General features: G+C 35.7%; 1 protein-coding gene across 6 annotated transcripts in view; it reads left to right on the top strand.

Moving 5' to 3' along the window:
* DYNC2H1 (dynein cytoplasmic 2 heavy chain 1) overlaps positions 1-23,674 on the top strand; it is a 413,209-nt gene extending 389,535 nt beyond the window's left edge. For 4 of the 6 annotated variants that reach the window (XM_072611238.1, XM_072611237.1, XM_072611242.1 and 1 more), the window contains one exon: positions 23,136-23,674. In XM_072611238.1, coding sequence (XP_072467339.1) covers positions 23,136-23,294 — 159 coding nt within the window. In that variant the 3' untranslated portion in view covers positions 23,295-23,674. Of the gene's footprint in view, positions 1-2,377; positions 4,999-9,564; positions 9,653-23,135 lie in introns of those variants that run through there. The other 2 variants (XM_072611239.1, XM_072611240.1) reach the window with 2 other exon arrangements.
* The last annotated feature ends 4,130 nt before the right edge of the window (positions 23,675-27,804 follow it).

The following is a 27,804-nucleotide window of genomic DNA, read 5'->3' as shown; positions in this document are numbered from 1 at the left end:
TAGTACTGTGACTTTGTGTCAAATCAATTTTATCTCCATTTTATAGTATGAGACCATATTGCAAAGGTGAGTCATAACTATAATGTATCGTCTTGATTTCATTCTGGTATTTTATTACATTTCATATGACATTTTTGCCATATTACAATCTTCATGACTATAATGGCTTGCAAACCATACACAAAGGTTAATTATCAATAAAAGAATCATGTTACATAATGACATGTCCTTCAGGAATTTGTTCTGAACCTTACTATGTTCAGTATCATTAGGGATGACCTATATGAAGGAATCAAGATTTTCTTCATCAGGTTTGCAGACGATTTCAGACATGGATGATTAATAATTTGGAAACAAACATAAAATTTACAATGGCCTTAATTAATTGAAATGTTATTCCTGTTAAGAGAAGATTAAATTTAATGAGAACAAATATAAGTTGGCACATTTTGGGATAAAACCCACAAAGTGAAATCTGAAATTAAGAATTACTTACTAGATAGAATAAAAATACATGGAGTTAACTAAACCCTTTCCTATAAAGTGAATACTTAGCCATAGAATTAGACTAATTAGTCATATACAGTAGTAAGGTTATGAACAAAACCATTATTTTATCAGGATTATATTAAAAGAAATATGACATAAAAGTTCTAGGAAATAATCCTTCCACTATGTTTTTTGTTCTCTCTTTTCACTGAGTCTTAAACTGACTAAATGGGAAATAGTTCAGAAAACTAAAATAAAGTATTTAAGGGCTAAAAAGAAGTTCTGTGAATAAAGGGATTTAAAATTGTTTAACCTGGAGCAAAAAAGGCTAAAAGTAACTTAATTTATCTTTCCAAACAAAAGAAGGATTTTTATCAGGGCTATCCCTAAACAGAACTTTGAAGTCTTACTACCTTGTTTCTGAGACCCTTTCTTCCCCCTTGTTGTGATTTTTCTCTCAAAGAACCCAGTAATTTCTTACTGCTTATCTATGTAGTTGTCCCTTCTAAGTTCTCAATACTTTCAGAGTGCCCATCCATCCATTCTAGAAAGAAAGAATCTGATAAACCTATTCATACCAACTTGTTGCTAAGTTGTTTTTCAGTCATGCTTGACACGTCATGACCCCACTTGGGGTTTTCTCAGCAAAGGTAGTTTGCCATTTCTTCTTCTTCAGCTTATTTAACAGATTGAGAAACTGAGGCAAACAGACCTAGTAAGCTAGTAAGTTTCTCAAGTCAGATTTGAACTCACAATGAGGAATCTTACTGACTCCAGGCCTTGTACTCCATCCACTGTGCCACCTAGCTGTCCAGCTTACTGGTGACTTATTTGTTACTCCTTGAAAAAGTATTTACACTTTAAAAGAAGATTTTTAAAAGGATAATTACCCTTTCAAAACAATTTGTAATGGCAGTATTACAACAGCCATTTAAAATTTTGCAATTTACCTTTTTAAAATTCATTAAATGTTGTAACTTTTCTGTTGCTTTAAATTTCCATCAGGTTTCTTTATACACTGTATTCATTTTTCCTTTTCTATGATCATAGCTGTTAGTTTTATTATTGATAATGGTCAATTATGCTGATAATTTTCCTAATATTGAACCAGCCCTGCATTCCTAGGATCCACTGCCCCACCTTGATATAGTTTATAATACTGGTGATATATTGCTGTAATCTCCTTGCTAGTGTTTAAAATTTTTGCATTAACATTCATTAGGGAAATTGGTTTATAGTTTTATTCCTACATTTTTGCTCTTCCTGTTTTAGCTGTCAGTACCATATTTGTGTTGTAAAAGGAATTTGCCTATTTTTCCAAATAGTTTATATAATATTGGAATTAATTTTTCTTTAAATGTTAGTATAATTCACTTGCAAATCCATCTGACCCTGGGAATTTTTCCTTAGGAAATTAATTAATTGCTTGTTCAATTTATTTTTCTAAGATGGAGTCATTTAAGTATTCTATTTCCTCTTCTCTTAATCTGGGCAATTTATATTTCTGTAAATATTTGTTCATTTCATTTTCATTGTCAGATTTATTGGCATATAACTATGCAAAATAGCTCCCAATATTTGCTGTAAATTTATCTTCACGTGTGGTGAATTCATGTTTTTCATTTTTGATACTGTTAATTTGATTTTCTTCTTTAAAACCAAATTAACCAACGATTTAGCTGTTTTGTTTTCTTTTTCACAAAACCAGCTATTAGTTTTATTTATTAGTTCAATAGTTTTCTTGATTTCAATTTTATTAATCTCTCATTTGGTTTTCAGAATTTCTAATTTGGTATTAAATTGGGGGCTTTTAATTTGTTCTTTTTCTAGTTTTTTATTTGCATGCCCAATCCATTGATCTCTTCTTTCTCTATTTTATTCATGTCAGCATTTAGAGATATAAAATGTCCCCTAACAATTGCTTTGGCTGTATCCCAAAAGTTTTGGTATGTTGTTTTATTATTTTTATTCTCTTGGATGAAGTTATTGATTATTTCAATGATTTATTGTTTGACCTACTTATTCTTTAGCATTAGATTATTTGGTTTCTATTAATTTTTAGTCTCTCTTTTCATGGCCATTTATTACAAGTAATTTTTATTGCATCATGATCTGAAAAGGATACATTTAATATTTCTTCCTTTTTGCATTAGATTGTGAAGTTTTTATGCCCTAGTACATGATAAGGTTTTGTGTAGGTACCATAGAATGCTGAGAAAAGGGTATATTTCTTTCTATCCCCATTCAGTTTTCTTCTGAGGTTTATCATATCTAGCTTTTCTAAAATTCTGTTCACTCCTCAACTTCTTTCTGTTTATTTTGTGGTTATAATTATCTAATTCTGAAAGGGAAAAGTTGAGGTCCCCTACTAGTATAGTTTTACTGTCTATTTCCTCCTGTAACTCACTTAACTTCTCCTTTAAGAATTTGGATGCTGGGGGTAGAACCAAGATGGTGGAGTAGAAAGACACATATATTCTAGTGCTTCCAAACAGCCCACAAAATACCTGTAAAAAATGACTCTCAACAAATTCTAGAGCAGCAGAAACCATAGAACAACAGAGCGAAAGAAATTTTCAGCCATAGGTAACCTGGAAGGCCACAGGGAAGGTGGGACGCTTAGCTGAGTGGAGCTCAGCCCTGGCTATGTGGCACAGGGAGGAGCAGGACCCAAAAAGGCCTCCAGGGTAGAATCCCCAGCAGGGAGGATCCCAGATACCTCAACCCATAAGCAACAAAGAAAGCTCTAAAAGTCAGTGTGGGAGGGCTTTCCCAGCTGGGGCAGAGGGGAAGGGGTTCCTTCAGCAATAGCCCCAGGCAACAGCAGAGGCCAAGGCAGCAGAATGCAGGCAGCTACAGTGACAGGAAGCGACCTGGGTCCATTGTCAAAGCAGCTTAGCTTAAAGTCTCTGGTGGTAGAGAGCAGCTGATCTAAACTTCAGCCATGAGTGATGGCTCTGCCCCCCACCCAAAACCCAGGGGAACCAAGCAGCTGAGTTGAATCTCTTGATAAAGGATTCAGAAATCAAGTAACTGGCTGGAAAAATGCCCAAAACAGGGAAAAAAATAAGACCATAGAAGGTTACTTTCTTGGTGAACAGGTGTCTCCTCCCATACTTTTTGGATGAGGAAAAACAAGGCATACTGTCACAGGAAATCAAAGCCCCTGCCTCCAGGGCCTCCAAAGGGAACTTAAACTGGGCTCAGGCAATAGAAGAACTTGAAAAGTGAGTTAGCAGCTTGCTAAAGGAGAACCAAAAAAATGCTGAGGAAAATAACACCTTTAAAAAGAGGCTACCTCAACTGGAAAAAGAGGTCCAAAAAGCCAGTGAGGAGAAGGAGGCTTTGAAAAGCAGAATTAGTCAAATGGAGGAGAAGTTTCAAAAGCTCACTGAACAAAATAGTTTGTTGAAAGAGAGAATCAAGTTCAGGGAAATGAATGACTATGAGATAAACCAAGCAGTTAAAAAACAAAACCAAAAGTTTGAAAGAATAGAAGATAATGTGAAACATCTCATTGGAAAAACAACTGACCTGGAAAATAGATCCAGGAGAGACAATTTAAAAATTATGGAACTACCTGAAAACCATGATCAAAAAAAGAGCCTAGACATTATCTTCCATGAAATTATTGAGGAAAACTGTCCTGATATTCTAGATCCAGAGGGCAAAATAAACATTGAAAGAATCCACCAATCACGTCCTGAAAGAGACCCAAAAAGAGAAACTCCTAGGAATATTTTGTCCAAATTTCAGAGTTCCCAGGTTAAGGAGAAAATACTGCAAGTAGCTAGAAAGAAGGAATTTGAGTATTGTGGAAACATAATCAGGATAACACAGGATCTGGCAACTTCAACATTAAGGGATCAAAGAGCTTGGAATGGGATATTTCAGAAGTCAAAGGAACTGGGATTAAAACCAAGAATCACCTATCCAGCAAAACTGAGTATAATACTTCAAAGGAATAAATGGGCATTCAATCATATAGAAGACTTTCAAGCATTCATGATGAAAAGACCAGAACTGAAGAGAAAATTTGACTTTCCAACACAAGAATCAAGAGAAACATGAAAAGGTAAACGGAAAGAAAAATCATAAAGGACTTTCTAAAGCTGAACTGTTTACATTCCTACATGGAAAGAAAATATCTATAACTCTTGAGACTTTTCTCAGTATTTGGGTAGGTGGAGGGATTGTACATACACACACACACACACACACACACACACGCATACACACAGAGAGTACAGGCTGTTTTGAATCAAAAGAGGTGATACCCACAAAAAAAAAAAATTAAAATTAAGGAGTGAGGGAGGAAAATACTTGGAGGAGAAAGGGAGAAATGGAGTGGGATAGGCTATAACTCATAAAAGAGATAAGAAAACTCTTGTTCAATGGAGGAGAAAAGGGAGAAGGGGAGAGGAGAAAAGTGAAGCTTACCCTCTCCACATATGGCCTAAGGAGGGAATAACATGCTTACTAAGTTTGGCATGAAAATCTATCTTACACTGCAGGAAAGTAGGGGAGGAGGGGACAAGTGGGGTGAGGGGAATGATAGAAGGGAAAAGGGAGTTGGGAGTAACTAGAAATAAACACTTTTGAGAAGGGACAATGTCAAGTGAGGGAATAAAAAAATAAGGGGGGATAGAGTAGGATAGAGAGCAATATAGTTAGTATTACACAACATGATTATTGTGGAAACCTCTGCAAAACAACACATATTTAGTCTTTATTGAATTGCTTTCCTTCTCAGTGGGGTTGGGGAGGGAGGGAGAGAAGTTGGAATTTAAAATATTAGAAATGAATGTTGAGAATCATTATTGCATATAACTGGGAAATAAACACAGGTAATGGGGTATAGAAATTTATCTTGCCCTACAACAAAAGAGAGAAGATAGGGATAAGGGAAGGGTGGGATGTGATAGAAGGGAGGATACATTGAGGAAAGGGGTAATCAGAATGCAAGGTATTAGGGGGTGGGGAGAGGGGAGAGATGGGGAGAAAAATTGGACATGTTACAAAATGATGTAAAAGCAATTAGTGTTAAAACAATTGACTGAATTAATTACTGAGACTAAATGAGAGACATCTTTAGTTTGGGGAAAAGAATTTTAGTCTAAGTTTCCCAGAGGCAGGTAACCTCAGGTAAAATTTGGCATTGATGGAAAAGTTAAGGTTTTAACGGTAAATTTGATTTTATGATTGTTATTTAATCAGGAACTAGAACATGTATAGAAAAGTACGTAAGCCACTTAAGACTTGCTTCAAAAGATGTTCCATGTGAAATTATAGTCATATCTGAAACCTGGTTATTGGAACATGCTATTTTAAGATGCTATAGGACTATTAACTGACTGTTCTTCTGAGTCTAACTCCAGATATGGATAGCAGGAAAGGCAGTCTGCTCCTGCAATCCATGATGCCAGTAAGCCTGTGAGATGCTGGTATGAACTGCAAAGGGTGATCTCATGGGAAGGGTGGGAGAGCAGCTGTTCAGCCTGGGCTTAGGTGGGATTCTCCTGACTCAGTTTCCCCACAGACACCTGGCAGACTTTAAGCCTGACTGAATGCAAGTTGACAATCTAGTCCTGCCTGGAATTGACATGAAATTGGAGAGACATTGTTTCCCTGCAACATCCCTACTCTTAGTGGCAACTTCCTATAGTCAAAAGGTTTGTAAGCTTAATACCAGATCTATTAAATTATAGATTGTTGGCAGGGGAACATCCAAGGTTAAGTCTAAAATTAAGCTATTAGGCTTGGGACTTTAGACCAACAGCAATAAGTTAGAGTCCTTTAATTCTTAATAATAGTGTGGAGACAATTAGGTCAAGGGCTTATGAAGTTAGCATACATAGTTAGTATTTGTGTCTCCGTTGCTTAATGTTAAAAAAAAAAATCTATTTGTGGTCTATATTGTAAATGCTTTAAAAGAAGTATCACCTGACCAAAAATTGGAATTGTTTTATGGGATATGAACTGTGTTAAAAATGAAAAATTAAAATTAAAAAAAGAATTTGAATGCTATACCATTTGGTGCATATATGTTTAATATTGATATTACTTCATCATCTATGGTACCTTTCAGCAAGATGTGTTTAGTTCCTTATCTCTTTTAATTGGATCTATTTTTGCTTTTACTTTGTCTGAGATCATGATTGCTACTCCTGCTTTTTATACTTCAGCTGAAGCATGATAGATTCAGCTCTAGACCCTTACCTTTACTCTGTATGTGTCTCTCTGCTTCAAGTTTGTTTCTTGTAAACAACATATAGACTTCTGGTTTTTAGTCCGCTCTGCTATCCTTTTCTGTTTGATGGGAGCATGCATCCCATTCACATTCACAGTTATTATTACTGTGTTTTTCCCTCATCTTATTTTTCCTTATGATTACCTTTCTCTCCTCTTACCCTTTACCTCCCCACCACTGTTTTGCTTCTGACCATCACCTTCCCCAGTCTGACCTCCTATCAGTTCCCCCACATTCTTTTATCATCCTCCCCTCCTAAATTCCTTAAAGCATAAGATAGATTTCTCTGACCAACTGAGTATTAATGTTATTCCCTCTATGAGCCAATTCTAGTAAGAATAAGGTTCAAGCATTGCCTGCTACGCTTCCCCTGACCCTTAACTTTTCCTCTACTGTAATAGATCTTTCCTGCCTCTATGAGAGATAAATTTTCCCCATTGCGTCTCTCCCTTACCTCTTCTCCCAATGCAATCATCTTTTTTCATTCTTTAATTATGTTTTTTGATATCATCCCATCGTAGCCAACTTATACCTGTGAATCTGGTATACTCTTTCTAAGAGTCCTAACAATGATAAAGTTCTTAAGAATTACAAATATCATCTTTCTTTGTAGGAGCATAAACAGTTTAATCTTATTGAATCTTTCAAATATACCTTTTTATGCTTCTCTTGAGTCTTGTAGTTGAAAATCAGATTTTCTATTTGACTCTGGTCTTCAGGAATGCTTGAAAGTCCTCTATTTCATTGAATATCCAATTCCTTCCCCTGCCCCCTCAAAGGAATATACTCATTTTTGTTGGTTAGTTGATTCTTGGTTGTAATCTTAGCTCCTTTGCCTCCCAGAATATCATATTCTGAGTTCTCCAAATCTTTAATGTAGAAACTAAGTCCTGTGTAATCCCGACTATGACTCCATAGTATTTTGATTGTTTCTTTCTGATTGCTTACAGTATTTTCTCCTTGACTTTGGAGCTCTGGAACTTGTCTTTAATATTCCTGGGAATTTTCATTTGGGGAATCTCTTTCAGGAGGTGATTAGTAGATTTTTTTTTCAATTTCTATTTTGCCTGTTGGTTCTAGGATATCAGGGCAGTTTTCCTTGATAATTTCTTGAAATGTAATGTCCAGGCTCTTCTCTTGATCATGGTTTTCAGGTAGTCCAATAATTCTTAAATTAATTTTCCTGAATCTATGTTCCAGGTCAGTTGTTTTTCCAATGAGATATTTCACATTTCTTTCTATTTTTTTTCCTTCTTCAGCTTTTGTTTTATTGTTTCTTCGTGTCTCATGCAGTAATTAGCTTCCACTTGCCCAATTCTGATTTTTAAGGAATCTTTTTCTTCAGTGAATTTTTGTACTTCCTTTTCCATTTAGCCACTCCTACTTTTAAGCAATTGTTTTCTTCAGTGAATTTTTGTACATCTTTTTTTATATTTTTATGCTTCCTTTACCTAGCTGTTGACTTTCATATTATTTTCTTTCATCACTCTCATTTCTTTTCCCAATTTTTCTTTTACATCTCTGATTTGATTTTTAAAATCCTTTTTGAACTTTTCTAGGAGTTCTTTTTGGGGCTGTGATCAATTCTTTTTTTTTTTTTTTTTGAGACTTCATATGTAGCTGTTCTGACCTTGTTGTCCTCTCTGAGGTTATGTTTTGATCTTCCCTGTCACCATAATAACTTTCTATGGTCAGGGTTTTTTGTTGTTTTTTTGGTTTGGTTTTTGCTCATTTTTCCAGCCTATTTTTCTACTTAATTTGATATTAAAGTTGAGCTCTTCTCCTTGGGAGCACTGTCCCAAGCTTCAGACTTTTCATGCTGCTGTTTTCAGAGCTAGTTCTAGGGATCTGTAAGTTTTTGGTTCTTACAAAGTGGTAAGATATAAGGAGAGGTGTGATCACTACTCTCCTTGCCTGTGCTCTGGTCTGTGAGTAACCACAAGCACTCTGTTCAGAATCCCTGGTCCCCTGCACTCACATACTCTAGTGTGTAGTGCTCCTCCTTACCCTGAGACTGTGACCTGGATCCCCATTTGAGCAGTGCAACAGATTTCTGCATCTAGTGCCAACAAAATTGACCTGTAGTCTCCTCCTGACCAGCTGTCTGGCCTCCTTCCAGTCTCTGGGCTGAGAGCTTCAGGAGTCACTGCAGGTCTTGGGAGCACTGGTCTGGTGGGGTGGTGCCTCACTGGTGGATTGCACTTAAGGGCCTTGCTGTTGGCTTGCATCAGGGTAGGCAGTCTCACTGCTGCCTTGCTGGCTACTAGATTGCCCAAACCACCTGCTCTGGACCGCACTCCACTCTCACCTCAGTGAGACAAAAGTTTCTTATCAACTTTCCAAGTTGTCTTGGGCTAGAAAATTATTTCACTCTGTCCTTTTCTTGGTTCTGCCACTCCAGAATTTGTTTTGAGAAGTTATTTAAGAGTTGGTGGATGGGAATTTGGAAGAGCTCACTCGAGTTCCTGCCTTACTTTGCCGTTTTGGCTCCTAGTCGTTTCCAACCTTTTTTATATGTTATTCTCCTTCCTATGTTCTGCAGTCTGGTCAAACTGATCTTCTTCACACATTATAGTCTATCTTCCATTTTTATCCTGCCTCTACTCCTTGTCTTTAATGTACTGGTTACTCACCTTTTTCTCTTAGAATTCATTGTTTCCTTCAAAACTCTGCTCAGTTGACACTTTAAATATATCAAAAATTTACTTAGGTTGACTTTTTTACATACTTTTGTATAGTCTAATGAAGGTATATGTTGTCAATCCAAATGGAATGTAAGTTTTTTGAGAGCAGGGGCTGTTTAATTTTTGTCCTTTTATCTCCAGTACCCAGGTCATAACAAGCACTTAATGCATGTTTATTGATAATTTGATGGATTGAGGATCATCCAGCTGCAGTACACCAAGATGTGTGGTATGAGTTCTGGGTCTTAATGCATTTTCTACCAAATTGGGAACTAGTTTCCTCAAATCCATTTGTTAAATAATTAATCCTTTCCCTTATTTTTATTTTCTTTAGGTTTATTAAAGACTAATCTTGAATGTTTTTAGTTTAATAATTTGCTGTATGAAGGATAGAGTATTGAACTTGGAATCAGGAAGACTCACATCCTGCCTCAGATACTGAATGAGATGTGTGACCCTGGGCAAGTCACTTCTTTGTGCTTCAGTTTCCTCATCTACCACATGAAGGGTTGGATTTACTGACCTTTAAGGTCCCTTCCAGCTCTAAATTTATAATCATCTATGAGCTATTGAACTATTTGTCTGTTTTTTAATAATCACTTTAATAGTCTGGAAGAAGTACAGTTCTGCCTTCATCAGTGTAAAAACAAACACCCCAACATACTCAGTGGGGCCTGCTGTCACAGGTTCTTTGATCTGCTTTTCTAAAAGGAAAGGTAACTTTTGAAGGATCAACAATCACTTTAATCAAGCCTATGTATCATTCACTTAGTTCAGGGGAAAAAGTTAGCACCCTGAACTTCACCAAGAGAAATCAAAATCAGTAGTGTTTCCAGCTGCCTGACAGACCAACAGACAGATAACTGTCTGACTATACATATATAATTACTAGAGAAAGAAGCACTAACATCTGGATTTTCAAAGCCAGGAGGCTTCTAAGCAACTGCCCAAAGTCTGGTCTGGCCAAACAAACATTTCCAGTCAGTAAGCTCCAAAATAAAACCTCACCTCAGACTCTTTATACACTTTTCAGAGCCAGAGGGCATCATAACCCTTGGGAACCACTGCCTCATTAACAAAAGGTGTGGGCCTTCCTACAAATCTTCACTAATCAAACTCTCCTTAATGGGCAGGCCCATTAATGGGTCGGAAAAATCTTCCCATTAAGAAGCAAAATTATATTAACATTAAACAAAAATGCATTATCTATACAATCAGTTAATTTTTTCCCCCAGTATGCCCTTTGATTTTCCTTTTGGGGTTTTTCATGTAAATTTTGTTTTGATTTTATCCAGTTCTATGAAGAATTGTTTCTATGAGAGACAGCATAATATAGTGGATAAAGAGATGGCCTCAGAGTCAGGAAAAAAAAACAACAAACCTTTGTTTCAAGTCACATTTCTAATATATGCCCATTCTACGATCTTGAGCAACTCAACACCCTAGTTAACTCTCTAAGATTATAAATTGCTGCTTGGCATGGTTATCCATGCCTGTAGTCCCTGCTGCTGGGAAGATTGAGGCTGATGTTGGATTGTTTGGCTGTGTTGGCAACTGTATTAAGCTGTATTGGCACTGAAGTCTACATCAGAGTAGTGAGCTCCTTGGCAGTAGAGAGCTCCCAGGCTGCCAAACACAGGGTGAAAAGGCCCAGGTTGGAAAAAGGGAACAAGTTAAAGCTTCTGTCCTGATCTGTGTTGAAATTGGGACCACGAGTGGTCAGTGCATTTTCAGCAAAGGAGAGATGGCGAGATTGTCTTGGGGTTTAGGAGGAGACTGTAAAGTGGAGAATAATGACTGGCATACATTGATAGGAGTTTCCTATGTAATTAAATCACAGGTCCAAATACCCCATCCTTCAGAAAAGAAGAAACCCTTTGGTACTCAGATTAGTATTGTATTCATCAAATATAAATTAACCTTTCTACTATATTGAAATTGTTATGATATTCAAATAACACAAGTAAAGTACTTTACAAATCTTAAAGCACAATATACTAATGCTAGCTATCATTATTATTAGTCTTGACCCATCCATGAATTGTGCTTCCTACATATTTATGTTGTGTATTATTGCTTTATAATTTTCCTTATGTAGATTATTTGTAGATTAATTGATGGTTTTGTTGTTAATGTAACTGAAATGTCTTTTTATGGTGTTTTCATCATCTTTATTGCTAATAATAATTCTTAAATGTTAATCTTGTGTCTTGTGGCCTTGGTTGACCTCAATTATAGTTTCAATTAATTTTCTGATTGATACAGTTTAATTTTTAGTATACTAATATTCTCTTAATTGCCAAATCTAATGTCCTCTTCTCAGCTCTCATCTTTCTTAACTCTGCAGTATTTGGCACTCTGGATCCCCTTTCTCCTCTTGTGGATATTCTGTCCTCTCTGGGTTTTTGTGTCTCTGTTCCTTCTTACCTTGTCTGACCTTCTCAGTCTCCTTTGCTCTTTCCTAGGCTCTCTTCTCAATATCCTCTCTTACTAGGAGACCTCACCAGTACTTACAGATTTACTTATCATCTCTACAGAGATGATTTACTGATCCAACCCTGTGTCCTGAAGTCCGGTCCATCTTTCTCAGGTGTTTATTAAGCATGTCCACCTGTGTGTCCCACTGATACTTCAACTCATCATGTCCAAAACTGAACTCATCATCTTTACCCCTTGCCATCTGTGATCCACCCCTCCTCAGCTGAAATTGCCCTTTACAAGCTCACTTTGTTCTTCTAACTCTTAAACCCAGTGGTTTCTTGATCTTAATTATAGCCTTTGACATTATTGACCACCCCCTTTTTTTTTCAGATATTCTCTCCTACCTTGGCTTCCATGTCTTTGATTTCTTGGTTTTCCTCCTATTTCTTTTTTTATCTCTTTTTCTGCTCCTGCTCACATATACTAAGTATGAGAATCCAAGGATATGCCACACACTTTTTTCCTTTCTACATACTGTCTATTATTGATGTCACCATCTCCCATGGGTTCAGTTATCGCTATACAAATACTTTCAAATCCACATTGCCAGCCTTTCTCACTCTCTTAAACTTAAGTCCTACATCATCAACTGCCTGTTGACTATCTCTTAGATTTCCTGCAGGCTTTTCAAATTCAACCTTATAAACAAAACTCATTATTTTCTCTCAAACCATACCTCCTCCATACTTCTCAATTTATATTGGGGGCAATTAATTCATTCAAGTACACAAAAATTTACAACTTAGTTACCCTCATTGCTTCCTTCATTGTTTTTCATAGCTTAACAGTTGTTGTCCTCTTGATTCTACCTTCGCAACAATTCTCACATCTGTTTTTTCCCATATGCCCACCATAATACTTCAGGCAGGCCTTTATCACCTCTAGAGTGGACTATTGCAGTATCCTTTTAATTGACCTCCTTGCCTCAAATCCCTCCGCTTTTCGGTTCTTCACTTATTCTCCAAACTGACCTAATATTTCTTCCCCATTCATTGGATTTCATCTCCCTAGCCCTGCCATTTGGAATTCTTATCTCCCCTAAAAGTAAAGGTCAGGTAACATCTGCTACAAGTAATCTATATTGATTGTCTCACTCAAAGAATGTGTACTGTGATGGCAGGGACCATGTCCAGTATGTCTTTGCTTAGCACAATGCCTTTCACATAGTAGCATTTTAACAGTTTTTGCTGAATTTAATTGAATAACAGAACCAGGATTTGGACCACAGTGCTATGACTAATGATCCGGTTCTTCTTCCACTGCACCACTCTATGTTCCTAGATTTATATAATAAAGTTACTTTGCTTCAGCGATTTAAAGCTTTAGACTTCTCAATAAGATTTCTAATCATTCAAAACAATTCAGCCTAACATTCTGCACAGGAAACACCAAGTAGTTGAAAAGTATGTACTTTCCAAAGAGTGATATGTTACTGGATATCTTGTCTATAAGGCTACACAGATACTTATCATATCTTAAACAGATACAAAGCCAGGAATTCACTAGGATTGTTAATGCCTGAATTAGAACAAGCTAAATAAGTAATAGTGTAGGTAATCCCCTTATGGGATAGGATTAGAGACTAGACTTGTGATTTTATTAATACAAAGAACTCCCAGATGAAAGAGGGCAAAGATACTGGAGTTGTTTGCCATTTTATTCTCTAGCTTATTTTTAAGATGAAGATACTGAGGCAAACAGGGTAAAGTGGCTTGCCCAGAATCACACAGCTACTAAGTGTCTGAGCTCACATTTGAACTCACGTCTTCCTGACTCCAGGTCTGTTGTTCTATCCACAGTGCCACCTAGGTACTCCCATTTGTATAGCTTTAATTATTAGGAATTATTTCTTCACATCATGCCTGTATCTGCCTCTCAGCAATTCATATCCATTATTTATAATTTTTCCTTCTTTATTTTAAGTAAAACAAATCTAACACTTCTACATGATAATTATTCAGATGGCTAAAGATAGCTAGCATACTTTCTCTAAGTCTTACCTTCTCCATACCAAAGATCCCCAATAAATATTATGTCACATGATTTCAAGGCCTTTTACCATCATGGTCACCCTACTTTGGATACTCATGAGCTTATCATTCTCTTTTACAAAATTTGGGGCTTGGAACTGAGTATAATAAATACTCTAGATGTAGTCTAATCAGAGCACAGTATATCAGGATTATTACCTTAATGGCCATTTATACTGTGCCTTTCTAAATGCAGCCAAAGATGGTCTTAACTTTCTTACTAACCATATCAACTTCCTTACTAACCATATCACACCATATAGTACAGTAAAACCACTACACCTTTGCCCATGAACGATCTCATTATGCCTCTTCTATTGTGAGCTAATATAGTTGTTTTTTTGACCCCAGGTGTATGATGTGACATTTATTTATAGCCCCAGAGTCTAGCCTGTCAAGTTCTATTTCAGTGTTGACTAAATCATCCAATATGTTGGTTGTCCCCTCTAGCTTTGTGTTGGCTGAAAATGAAGTATGTCACCTGTGCTTTTAGGTCACTATTAAAAATTGTTAAAGATCTTGGCTTGATCCATTAGAGCCCCTCCAAGATGATATCAAACCATTAATGAATACTTTATGAGTCTAGTTAAATCTGTGTAACTCTTATATTCATTACCATTCCTTTCCAGCTTGTTCATAAGGGACAGGATTAGACTTTGTCTTTTCTAAAATCTAGGTAAACTGTACAGCATTTTCCTGATCCAACACTGTCAAAGAAACTGAAATAACTTAAGATCATAGAATTTTAGATGGAGAGGCTAGAAGTGACCTCAAGGTCATCTTGTTCTACATTTTCATTTTATTGATGAGGAAAATGAGACCTATAGGGGAAACTTTCTCATGATCACGCAGGTACTAATCATCAAAAATGAGGTTTGAAGTTTTTCTCTTGAAGTCATTGCTATTTTCAATATGCCATGCTATCTTTCTGATTTTATAATCACCTTTCCCTTTCCTAGGTATTCATGAATCACCTGTTAATAATATATTCTAGAATTTTTTTAGTCAAACACACTGACTTTTTGCTTGTAGAGTCTCCTCTCTTACCTTTTTTGAATATCTGCCCTTTTGTAATCCTGCAGTACTTTTTCTCTTCCCCAGGATCTTTCAGAGATCAATGATTGGCTCAGGAACTATATCTGTAGATTTTTGCAGTACCTTTAGATGTAAAATACTTTAGTACTTTAAGGTGTAAAGTCATCTAAATCTGGTGATTTGAACTCATCAAAGAACACTAACAATAATAATGATGATGATAGCACCTAACATTATATAGTGCCTACTATGTACCAGGCACACTTTACAATTGTTAGCTCTTTTGATCCTCTCAACAGCTCTGGGAGGTAGGTGCTATCCACTTTTTTTCAAATGAGGAAACCCAGGCAGACATAGATTGAATGATTTGCCCAGGGTAGCACAGCTAATGAGTGTCTGAGTTTAGATTTGAACTCAGATCTGACTGCAGGCCCAGCACTCTACTGCACTACCTAGTTGCCCACTATCTGTGTACACTGAGCCATTTATATTCTGTCCTTTCAGACACAAAAATCAAGATTTCAAACTCAAGGCTAAATATTTCCCCTCTAACTCATCTCTCCTCCAAACTTTATTTCTGTGTTGGCTAGATCTCTCCATCTAGTTGCTTAGGTTCTCAAATTTGGAGTGATCTTTTTACACCTAATTATCAGTCACCCTCAATATCTAGTCAGTCACTGAGTCTTAGTAACTCCACTTCTATAACATCTATTTCTTCTCTCTACTCATACAACTTCTACCCTAGTTTAGGATTTTCTTACCTGTCACATAAAGTATTACGATAACTACCTAAGTAACCTCCCTGCTTCCAGTCTGTACATCTCTCCAAAGCAATAATATTCCTACTACATGGATCTGACAATATCTCTTTCCCACACGCACGCACGCACACACACACACACATACACACACACACAAACATATACACTCTCAAATCTTCAGTGCCTTCCTATTGTCTCTATTGTAAAACACAAAAAACTCAGCTAGATCTGTCCCTAAACTTCCTTTCAATCCCTGCTTTATGTTTATCCCCTTCATGAATTCTAGGTTCTGACAAAATGCATATACATACGTACATACATGCATGCATGCATACATATACATACATACGTACATACATACATATATATATCTTAAAAAGTATTAATGTTGTTATATGTACAGTGTTTTCCTAAAAACACACATGGATAATTGACACTGTCGCCCCTAGAATATAATTTCTCACAGTTATACTATTTCTGTCTACTTAATTGCTGTGCTCTGTTACTAAGAGTTAATATTATATATTATATATATAATAGTGAAAAGTTAAAGGAAATATTAGTCTACAAAAAAGATATTCAGAAATAGCTAGAAAATCTGGGAAGAACAAAATATTTTGAAATATTCATTGTTGGAATATTGTTTATTTCCTGTTTTGAGATATTTATTTTTCCCATGATGAATTGCTAAATTATACCTATTAAAATGTACATTAAAATTTTGATTTCCGAACATCTTTTATGATAAAATGTTTAATAGGCATCTTTAAAAACTCAAATAGTAATTTTTCTTTAGTTTGAATCAGTTCAGAAAACGTGTTGGATAAGTCATGGGAGGCTTTATACATATGTTGATGGGAGGACTGTTTAACAGTTTACTTTCATGTATTACTTATGAAAATGAAATTAATTTGAAATTTCACTTTTGTTATTTTTAATGATGGTAAGATAACTGATCTTTGTTTCCTAGATATCAACTTATAGGGAAGTTCAGTTCTTCACTGTAATATATATTAACTCTCAAAGAAGATATCACTCCTGAATTTACCTTCAGTTGGATAATTACTTTGAGTTTTTAAAAATGCCTATTAAACATTTTATTTATATATTCTAAGTTAATTGCCTTTTATAGACATCAATCTCCAAACTAAACCTAGACATTATCTTTCCCCCAATATTCCCCTCAACTAAACTTTTCTATTTCTGTTGAGGGTACCAGGATTTTTCTAGTCTCTCAGGTTTGTGATCTTGATGATATAATTGGCTCCTCACTGTCCCTCATCCTGAATATTCAGTCAGTTAAGAAATCTCATTTTTTCTACACCCAAAATATCTTTTGCATCTGATGCTTTCTCACTGCTTACCACCCTAGTACAGACCTTCATTATCTCTTGCCTGGGCTATTCAGTTTGTCTCTCTGTCTTAACTTTCCCTCCATTCCATTCTGTCCTTCACATAGCCTGCAAAATGCTCTACCGTAAGCATAGGTCTAATTGTGTCACTCACCTGTTGTCTTTGGCCTCTAGGATAAAATATAAAATCCTCTATTTGATTTTTAATGCCCTTCACAACTTGATGCGTACCTACCTTTCCTGTCTAATTATAAATCATTCCCCTTTATCTATTCTACAGTCTCAGTTTCTCTGTGTTCTTTTCAATCACCATTTCATCTCTAGTCTCTGAGCTACAGACAGATCTGGCAGTCCCCCATGTCTTCAATATAATCCTTCTTCATGGGCATCATAGAATTTCTTATTTCCCTCAAAGTACATCTCAAGCACCAAATTCTGCATGCACATTAGCTAATCTACCAAGTGCTATGGTCCTCCCTCCTTACCTCACTTATCTTTCAGTACTCATATTTATTTTGTAATATAAATATATATAGAGAGAGCATATATATAGTATAAGTATATATAAATAAATTATAAAAATTATTATATAAATTTTACTGATAAATCCACATTTGCTTATGTACACACTTATACTATTTGTGTGTGTGTATGTTAGTTAGTAAATAAACATTTATTAAGTTCCTGCTATGTAATAGGTATTGTACTAAGTGTTGAGGATACAAAAAGAGATAAAACAGACCTTTGGCAGGTCACAATCTAATGGAAGAGACAGCAATCAAATATGTACAAAGAAGCTATTAGCAGGATAAATATGAAATTATTAAAATAAAGAAAGGCATTGGAATTGAGGGGTTAGTAAAAGTTTCCTATAGAATATGGGATTTTAGTTGGGATTTAAAGGAAGCCCAGGAGGTCGATGGGTGGCGTTGAGGAGGGCAAGCAGAGAGAGATGGACAGTCTTTTTCATGAAATAGCAAGGCCGGTGTCACTAAATTGATAAGTAAGTGGTATGAGGTGTATGCCCCAAAAGGGCATTTTGTATTTGCTCCCAGAGGCAAAATGAGAAGCCACTGGAGTTTATTGGGTGACATGATCAGACTTATGCTTTAGGAAAATCCCCTTGGTGTCTGAAGGGAGGATGGATAAGAATGGAGAGAGATTTGAAGCAGTTTGACTCATAACTATTACAGTACCTTCCACTAAATGAACATGTTCATATCTGGTCATATCTTATACATCCCATTGATTCTGAAGCTCTCCAGGTCATCTGTATGTACTGGCTCTTTTTCTAATACACAAAACATGCCCATGATTTCCATCCTTAAGAAAACACTTACTTGTCCCTTCTAACCCCACTCTCATCCTATATCTCTTCTAAACTCCTTGAAAAGGCCTTTTAGAGTACATTTCTACACTTTCTCTTCTCTCACTTCTTAATTTTTTAATAATCTGTCTTTTGATCTCATTATCCTATTAAAACTACTCTCTCTGTTACTAATGAACTCTTAATTACCAAATCCACTGGTCTTTTCTAAATCATAATTCTCCTTGACCTCTCTGTAGTTTTTGACACCATTGATTGTCCTTGGTACTTGGTCTTCTCTCTAAGTCTTTGGGACACAACTCTTTCCTAATTTTCTTCCTGCCTAGAGGACCATTCCTTCCCTGTCTCCTTTGCTAGATCCTCATCCCGGTCACACCCTTTAACCGTAGAAATCACACATATCTCCATCATGAGTCCTCTTCTATATTATTTCACTTGCTCATCTTTTAGCTTCCATGGAATTAGTTATCATCTCTGTGCTAATGATTCTCAAATATGCCTATCCTGACCCTAACTTCTCTGCTGACTTTTAATCTTGCGTCTCCAGCTGTCCTCAGACACCTTGAACTGGATGTCTAGTAGACATCTTAAACTCAATATGTGCAGAACTAAATGTGTTCTAGAAGGCCTTTTCAAGGAGTTTAACTACAAATGGTAGAACAGATATAGGATGAAATGGGGACAGAAGGGACAAGTAAGGGTTTTCTTAATGATGGAAAAACATGGGCATGTTTTGTGTATTAGAAAATGAGCCAGATAGATATAGATAGGTGTGTGTGTATGTGTGTGTGTGTGTGTGTGTGTGTGTGTGTGTGTGTGTGTGTGTGTGTATGTTGAAGACAGTGAAAGAGTTAGGATGATAGAGGGGAATCTCTTGGAGGAGACAGAATGGAATTGCTTGTGTAGGAAGAAGAGTTAGCACATCCTTTGAAGGGAAGAGTAGTAGTGAAATGGGATTCCTACCTGAATAGAATGTGTGCCTTCAGTTTAATTCTACTCGTGTCTGCAACCTGATCTCCAGTCTCCTCTGGGAAGATGGGTGGTACCTTCAAAGCATGTGTATATGTGTGTATATACATGCACATACATGTGGATACACATATACATACATATGTGTATCCTCCCTCTATTCACTCTAAGTTTTATGAATGTACTGTTTCATTTTGTCTGTTGAGTCCCCAGAGTCTAGCATAATTCCTGTTGTAGAACAAGAGCTTAATACATATTTGTTGATTGATTGACCTCATTAGTGCCATGTTGTAGGATGATGGGACAGTGGACAGTTCAGAGAAACCTAAATGTCACAGAGATTAAGGAGCATCCTCACATTTCTATAGGTTATTTACTTACTACCTGTATGACTTCTGGTAATTCAGTTAACCTCTCTGACCTGTGTATCTCATCTATAAAATGAGGGGTTTGGACAGGGCCTCTAAATCCACTTTCAGCTCTAAATCTATAATCCTGTGCTTTTAAATCATAGAGCCAGGATTTGAAATGTCATGACTGAGTCTAGTGTGATTTCTACCACTGTAAACTTCTGTATAGATGTAGCATATACTTAACCACTTTAAAGTGAAATAGGACATGAAGGATTGTTTTCTTCTGTATTACATCACTTGCTGATCTCCTAGCTTCCATGGAATTAAATGCACAAATTATGTTTATACAGCACTTTATGTTCTACAAAGCACTTTACAATTTTTATTTCATTTAATGTTTTAATTAATTTTTATTATCGCATAATATTTTCTACATTAATTGGCATATCTTAATAGCTATGATAAAAGGTACTATGGTATATTGTTAGACTAAAATAATTGGATAAATCTAACGTTTAATGAAGAATTGTTAATAAATACAGTTAGGTGGCCCAGTGGATAAAGCTTAGGACTTAAGAGTCAGGAAAACTTGAGTTCTCATCATGCCCCAGTCATTTACTAGTTATGTAACCTGGTGCCTCAGTTTCCTAATCAGTAGGAATAATACTAGCACCTACTACCTCAGAGCATTGTTGTGAGGATCCAGTGAGATAATATAGGTAAAGTGCTTTGCAAACTTCAAGGCACTATACAAATATTAGCTACTGTTAACAGAATAATTAGAAAAGAATCCTTCAAGTTATATTTCAATTTAAAGTGGTTAAGTATATGCTTCATGTATTGAGGGATATGGACCCTCTCATTTTTAAAGAATAATAAGTAATAATATTTGACACCTAGGGGATTGAAAGTCTGATTTAAAATTGACTGCATTCTTTATCTAAAAGAAAATAAAACTGGAAGCAAATGTGGAAGGCATGAGAAGTGTTTGGGAATATTCTCAGCCAACCTTGTGTTTGTGGCAGAAACAGCTCCGGAGAGGGAAAGTGGTTTAGTTAAAAAGAGATCTTGAGAAACATCAATAGGTATAGCTTTCTTTTTGTCTCTAAAAGGGGAAGAGAATGAAAGCCAAGAGCTGAACTGAGGGAAAAAACTATTTGAGGCATTTTCTTAGGATTAGCAGGAAAAAGGCAATCATAGATAAGACTTTTATCTATGATAAAAAATAGATTAAGGAAAGCCTGCAGCTTGATTAAATCAAAGCACCATTGGTAGATCTGTAAAAACCTTTTGACTCCAAAAGTAATATTTCATGAAGGAATTAAAGTTTTTCCCTTCAGAACAAATGAGTAAAGAATAAGCACTGAAGTGTACTGATTGATAATAATTAAAGAATTAGTAGGTAGGTAGGAAATTGTATCTAGAGTTTTTTTGTATTTGTTGACATGAATTTTGTGTTGTCAACATAAAGATTAATTGCTCTGCATGATTATTAGTTTACAATTCTCATAGGAAAAATATAAGTGAGTGGAAATTCATGTTGGAGTTAACCTGTTTGACATCCATGTAGAATTTCAGCTTTCAAAGGTCTCTATAACTAGTCTCCTTTTTACCTTTTCTATCTTCTTCCACCTTATTCCCACCCTCTAATACTCTCTGGTCCAGTGACATTGACCTCTTTGCTGTACCCTGCACAACATACTCCATCTCCCAACTCAGCATATTTTCATGGGGTGCCCTCCCCATCCCTAGAATTCTAACTAAAATTCTCATCTCTGCCTTCCAGGAGTGGTCAACTGAGTCAAAGGCTGCAGAGAGATCAAATAAGTCAGGAAATAAAAAGGGGAAGGTATCTCACATTTGAGATTATTAGTAACTTTGGAGAGGTTTTGGTATCCAACTTGTTGGAAATCTAGTAGAATGTTGGTGTTGTAAGTATGACTGTGAGAGCCTGCGGAGTGAGTGAGTGGTGAGAAAGTGACTTTTTCCTTCAAGTTGTCTATGAAAGGAAAGAGAGATGGGCATAAGTTGGAGGAGATGTCGGGGTCAAGCAAAGGTTTTTAAAAGTATAGTTTAGGTTTTTTAGGTCTTAGCTGAAGAAACCTAAGCCTATAGGTGACAACGAAGTTCATACTCAACTCTCATAGACAATCAGTCACCAAATGCCAAATGGTTATATCACTCTCATCCACCCTCACTCTGTTTCCACTGACTGTATGCTTGTACCAGTCCATAGTACCACCTTTGTGAATTGTTACAGCAGTCCCTTCCCTAAATCATTTTTCTGCCTTTGCTCACTCTTCCAGTATCCCACTGTACAACTGTCAGTTATTTTTGTACACATAAACTCAAGTTACTGTTCTACTCAAAAAATCTTCAGTGACATTTCCTCCTTAACTAAGTTCACATTTCTTTCTATCTTCTTGGGTACAAACATAATATTCTGTACATAGTAGGTACGTAATATAAATGCTTCTTAAATGAATAAGTGAAAGGATCCAAGCAAAGATAAAAGTGAAATTTTTAATTCCTAAAAAGAGTTTGTTCAGCTTGTACTCAGACCTCCAAAGTACATTAAATCCCAACGCAGCCCGTTCCTCTTTGTGGAATGCGCACAGCTTTGTGGAAAGCTCAGTCTTACCAGTGTTCAACTGACAGCCACCTATATGGTTCAGTTTGAGCAGTGTAGAAAGGCCAGCTTTTCCTGAAATATCTTTTGACCACAAAGTGTTAAAATCCAACAGTTAGGATTACTTTTTGCAATTAAGAAAGTGCTCTTAGATACTACCATACATCAATGAAATCCCAGCTCCAGTCTCTATCTTTATCCAGGCAAATGTTGGATGGGCACAGAATGATGCTCAAAATTATTTAATGATTATTTTATTATTAAATTATTTGTTAAATGACATGAGGCATGTTTATAACAATTTACACTAAAAATGAATGATTTAGTGATTAATTTGAGCCACAGTATCTTGAGTTAAAATAAATATTACCGAATAGGCTATGGAAAGACTTAGGGATATGTACTATATTGATGTGCAACTGCCATATATTAGTAGATTCCCCTTGCTTTAATTTCTGTAGGAGAGTATGTGCTTTCGGTTTATGTTGCAGAAACTCCTAACACCTAAGTTTATTTATAGACATTTCTTCCTTTTTAAACTATTGTGATGACAAACTTTCCTTTAATCAGTTGACCAAGAAGAGAAAATTTGATTAATTCTGTTCCTCAAGAGCACTTAATCCCATAATAGCTCATTTATAGTTCTTTACAGCTGAGTAGTAAATGATAATCTATGAGTTGGGGATTATTTGTTCATATCATAGTTAATGCTTTATTTCAGAATGTTAAACCAAAAATCACTATGTTTATGAATAAAATCAATGATTTGTTACAGGATGCATATGGTCCATATTCTTCTGACGAGTGCATCTCCTTGCCAGTCTACTCCAGTTCAGAGAGGGATCGTGTGGTGACCAATATTGATGTACCATGTGGGGGCAACCAAGACCAGTGGATTCAGTGTGGAGCAGCTTTATTTTTAAAAAATCAATAGCATGAAATTATAATAAATACTATCTTAGCAATAATCGACATTAAATATTTAAGCTTTTTAAAGTATGGCTTGTCGTTTGGGAATGTTAATTTTAAATATGAGCACATAGCTAATATTTTTTATTGTAATGGGCTTTTCATTTTAATAGGAAGTAACAACATGCTCTACTTTGTGCAAAAAGTAACTTAATGGAGTGAACATTGAAATGAGAAGCTATGTTATGCATTGAAAACAGTGGTTTGGTTATTGTTACATGTTCCTGTTTGTTAAATGTTTAATATTTTCTGTTACAGAACTGAAAGAAAGAATTAAATTCAATGTTCTATATTCTTCAAATATTTTATATTATAGTTATTTAATAAAAGATGAAATAATTTTAATTTTTTAAAGAATTCTGAAATTCAATACATAAACACTCCTGTAATAAATACCCAGCTGAAAATATCTACATATTAAATTAGAATTAATAATGTGCAGCCATTAGCATTAGAATTCAGAGGTAAATGAATCAGAGATGGGAGCTACCTTGATATATTTAATCATTTCACCAGGTAACATCTAGGCTGAAATCTCCATAGCAATGAGCAGAGCCAATTGAGACTTAAAACATGTTTGTTCATAATGCTATAGCTGACAAAGAACAGTCGAAGTAATGGAGAGTTCAATATGGTTGCAGAGCTATTTCCAGATGTCCCCTTTCAACCAATTTTGCCTATAAAAGAGTTCAGTTCTCCATGGTTAATAAACATTTTTAAGAAATGAAGCATATTTGAAACAAAAAGACAAGGGAACAGTGGAGAAAAAGAAAGGGGCAATGATGAAGAAAATAATCACAGGCAGGCAGAGAGATTCTTAAACTAATACAAGAGAAATGAAAACAATACTTGAATAAATCAAAATAAGAATCAACATAATACCAAAAGCTAGAGAAGTGTTTATTTCAAGGTAAAACAGTACGATAGTCACATTAATACAAAGAATGCTTGGCTTTGGAGTCAAAAGAGAAGTTCAAGTTCTGACTCAGTTATTAGCTGAGTGATCTTAAATATATGGCCTAACTGATCTTCGATTTCATCATCTGTAAAATAAAAATATTATTATATTGCCTGTACACTTCAACTGGTGGTTGCTAGAATAAAATTAGATAATATATAGGAACTACTTCCAGCAAGACAGCTGAGAGGCACATCTGAGGCCAGGTCCGGTCCATCACCTAAGAATATCAAGAAATGTGACAAATCAAAGGAACAAAAATCACAAGGAAATGATAGGGAAAACACTCATCACAAGAAAAAGCTGATAGAGAAACTGATTTAAAAAAAAATAAAAAACCAAAAAGAGGCTACAATACAATAAGCAAATAGTAGAGACTAAAAAGCAAAGGAATCAAAATCCCACTTGAGAGGAAAAGTATTAAAGTCACTACATCGAGAACCTCCCTTGATATTAATAATAATAAATACAACAATTCTGAAGCTTCCAGAATGACAGACCAGTCAACATGGTAGAGTAGGAAGAAACTGTAAGGTCTAGCTGTCTCTTCTTCTCTGCAACTCATCCACAGAGACCCAGAAATCTTAAGGAAAAATCATGAGTCATTTTTTTCAGTCCATTTCAGAAGAGGGAGACAGACATGTCTTCAGCCATTGGGGATTGGTTCTAGCCATGAGGGTACTAGGCAAAGCATTCTAGCTTGGGGACTAAATAGAGGCCTGGGGATGTGCACGAGGGTAAGAGGTACTAGACTCTCCCCAATGGGAGACCCCCATTGAGGGACTGGATATTGTGTAAACAAGAGGAGCAGATACCAACTGGTAGCTAGCTCTGTTGCTTACACCACAGACCTAGGTTAAAGATCTAGTATAGATTACAGAAAGTAGAAGTAGAAGACCAGAATAAGTAGTTCTAGACCTGAAGCTATATAGTAGGCAAAGATAAGGATTAGAAGTAAATAGCAGCTGTTTGACTTGTATCTCAAAAACAAAGTTGGATCTCACGTCTAGCCCCCCCACCCCAAACAAGCCTAAAACTGTATAATTAGGCAAGAAGGAGCTTACCTTTCTGTCACTCTGAACCTACAGAGCCTTCCAGATAGTTCATAGGTCCAGCAGTAGTCTACTGGAGCTTCAGTGAAGAAGTGAACCCATAGTTGTATTGCTCAGATTCAAACCTGCATCACACTACTAGATCAAGTGTGCAAAGATCACACTAGAAGGTAAGTAATTAGACTTCATCCTGAATCAACATGCATTAGGTCCACTGAAGACTTAAGAGGTCCCCAGACTGAGCTGCTCTTGAGATATGTGAGGAACATAATACTTAATATCCTGAAAAAGTAGCAGCAAGATCCCAAAAAGTAAAAATAGACAAAGAAAAAACAAGATATTTCCTTCAGAAGTACACAGAGTCAAGCTCTAACATAAAGTCTGACTTCAGGAAGTAAATCTCCAAGAATGAGATAATAATTCCCCATAAAGAGCTATTATTGGGACAGGGACGCTCATGAGACAAACCCAGAACAAGTGAGTTCAAAATGTAACCAAAGTCTCAAAAACATAGCTTGGGCACAAGTTCAACTAGCATTCCTAGAAGAAATAAAAATTTTAAAAAAAAAAAATTAAAAATTATTTGATAAATAAGATCACTAGAGAAAAGAATTGGAAAAGAAATGAGAGTTAGTTCTGGAAAAAAGAGGTTGGAAAAGAACTAATAGCTTTGTACAGGAAATACTAAACCTTGCCCAAGTAACAAACCATCTGAAAATGAGATGGAGTAGTAGAAGTTACTGATGCCATAAGACAGGAAGAAATATTAGAACAAAGTCGACTTTTTTTAATAAAAGAAAATGTAAGATATATTAAAAAATTGACCTGGAAAAAAAAAAAACAACCAAGGAGTTATACTTTGTGAATTGCTGGAATACCTGAAAGCCATGACTAAAAGAAAAAAAAGAGCCTAGACATCAAATAAATCGTAAAAGAAAATTGCCCAGATCTCTTGGAACCAGAAGGTAAAGTGGATGTAGAAAGAATCCTATAGTCATCTCCTAAAAGAAACTAAAATGAAAACTCCCAGGAACATCATAACCCAAACTGAAAACCACGGTCAGGATTGCACAAGATTTAGCAGCTATCACAAATGAAGGAGAAGAAAGCACAGAATACAATAGTCCAAAAGGAAGAAAAAAAAATCTTTTTAACTAAAAACAACTTACCCAAAAAAACTGAGCATAATCTAAAAGGAGATAGTGTGGATTTTTTTTTTTTTTTTTTTTTTTTATAAAATAAGAGGATTTCTAAGCATTTCTATTGAAAAGATGAGCTGAGTGGAAACTTTGAAATACAGGAATAGGAGTTAAGAGAAACATAAAAAAGTAAAATTAAGTGAACCAGATATTAAGCAAGAATGAAGTGTTGACATTCAAGTAGATGGAGATAAAGGGTTATAAAGGAAACTAAATCATATAGAGGGCCTGGGAGTGGCTTTATTTTGTATTGATGATCTTAAAAGAAGGGAAGGAAAAGGAAATCCACCAGGGGGAAAAGGCAGGGAGAGGAAAGATCAGCAAAATCATCTCACATAAACCAGAGTGACTGAGTTTTATATAAACAGAAGATTATACAAGTAAGGAATAGAGAGAGTGAGTGACACTTGAACTTCCCTTTCATTCGAATTGGTCAAATACACATACACATAACTGGGTACAGAAATATATTTCATTCAACAGGGAAACAGGGAAAAAAGAAGTAGGGAGGAGAGATAAGAAAGGTGCATTTAGGAAAGTAGTAGTCATCATAAAACAAACTCCAACCACATGGGATGGATCACGAAGAGGGGATAAAAAAATCCTGTGATTTGGCTTTTAGCAAAGGCAAGAAAATAGAAGCAGAGGAGGGGAAGTCAATGACTTGCATTAAAATTTGTGCTGAACACATTTCATTCTCTACCCTCTTTTTTCTAAATACAGGGTGGGAAATGAAAAAAATGAGAATAAGATGGGGAAAAATACACAATTAATGATCATAACTATGACTGGGATGATCTCAACCCCACAAAACAAAAGAGGATGTCAGGCTAGATTAGAAATCAGAATTCAACAATACGTTATTTTCAAGAAATGCTTAATACATAAAGATATAAATGGTTAAGCCAAAATGTATTACACCTCAGATGATTTCAGAAAACAGGAGCAATTATGATCTTAGACAAGATAATATCAGAGATAGATTTAATTAAAGAGATAAACAAGGTAAATGCATTTTGCTGAAAATTATAATGGATTAATTTTAATATTTAACATGTATCAAATCATATAGCATCTACTTTAAAAGCTAAAGGAGTTAAAAGAAGAAACAGTAAAATGACTGAGGACCCTCAGTGTACCTTTTTCAGACCTGGACAAATCATACCAAATAGAAACAATAAAAAGTTAATGATCTAGTATTTTTATAAAAGCTCCCCTGGCAATTATTGGATATTTCAGCTTTAAAAATCTGATTATATATGAGGG

Source organism: Notamacropus eugenii, chromosome 5 (genome assembly GCF_028372415.1).
Source record: "Notamacropus eugenii isolate mMacEug1 chromosome 5, mMacEug1.pri_v2, whole genome shotgun sequence".
Lineage (NCBI taxonomy): Eukaryota > Metazoa > Chordata > Mammalia > Diprotodontia > Macropodidae > Notamacropus > Notamacropus eugenii.
The sequence above is the reverse complement of the archived record's forward strand: the minus strand, read 5'-3'. Positions and strand labels throughout refer to the sequence as shown.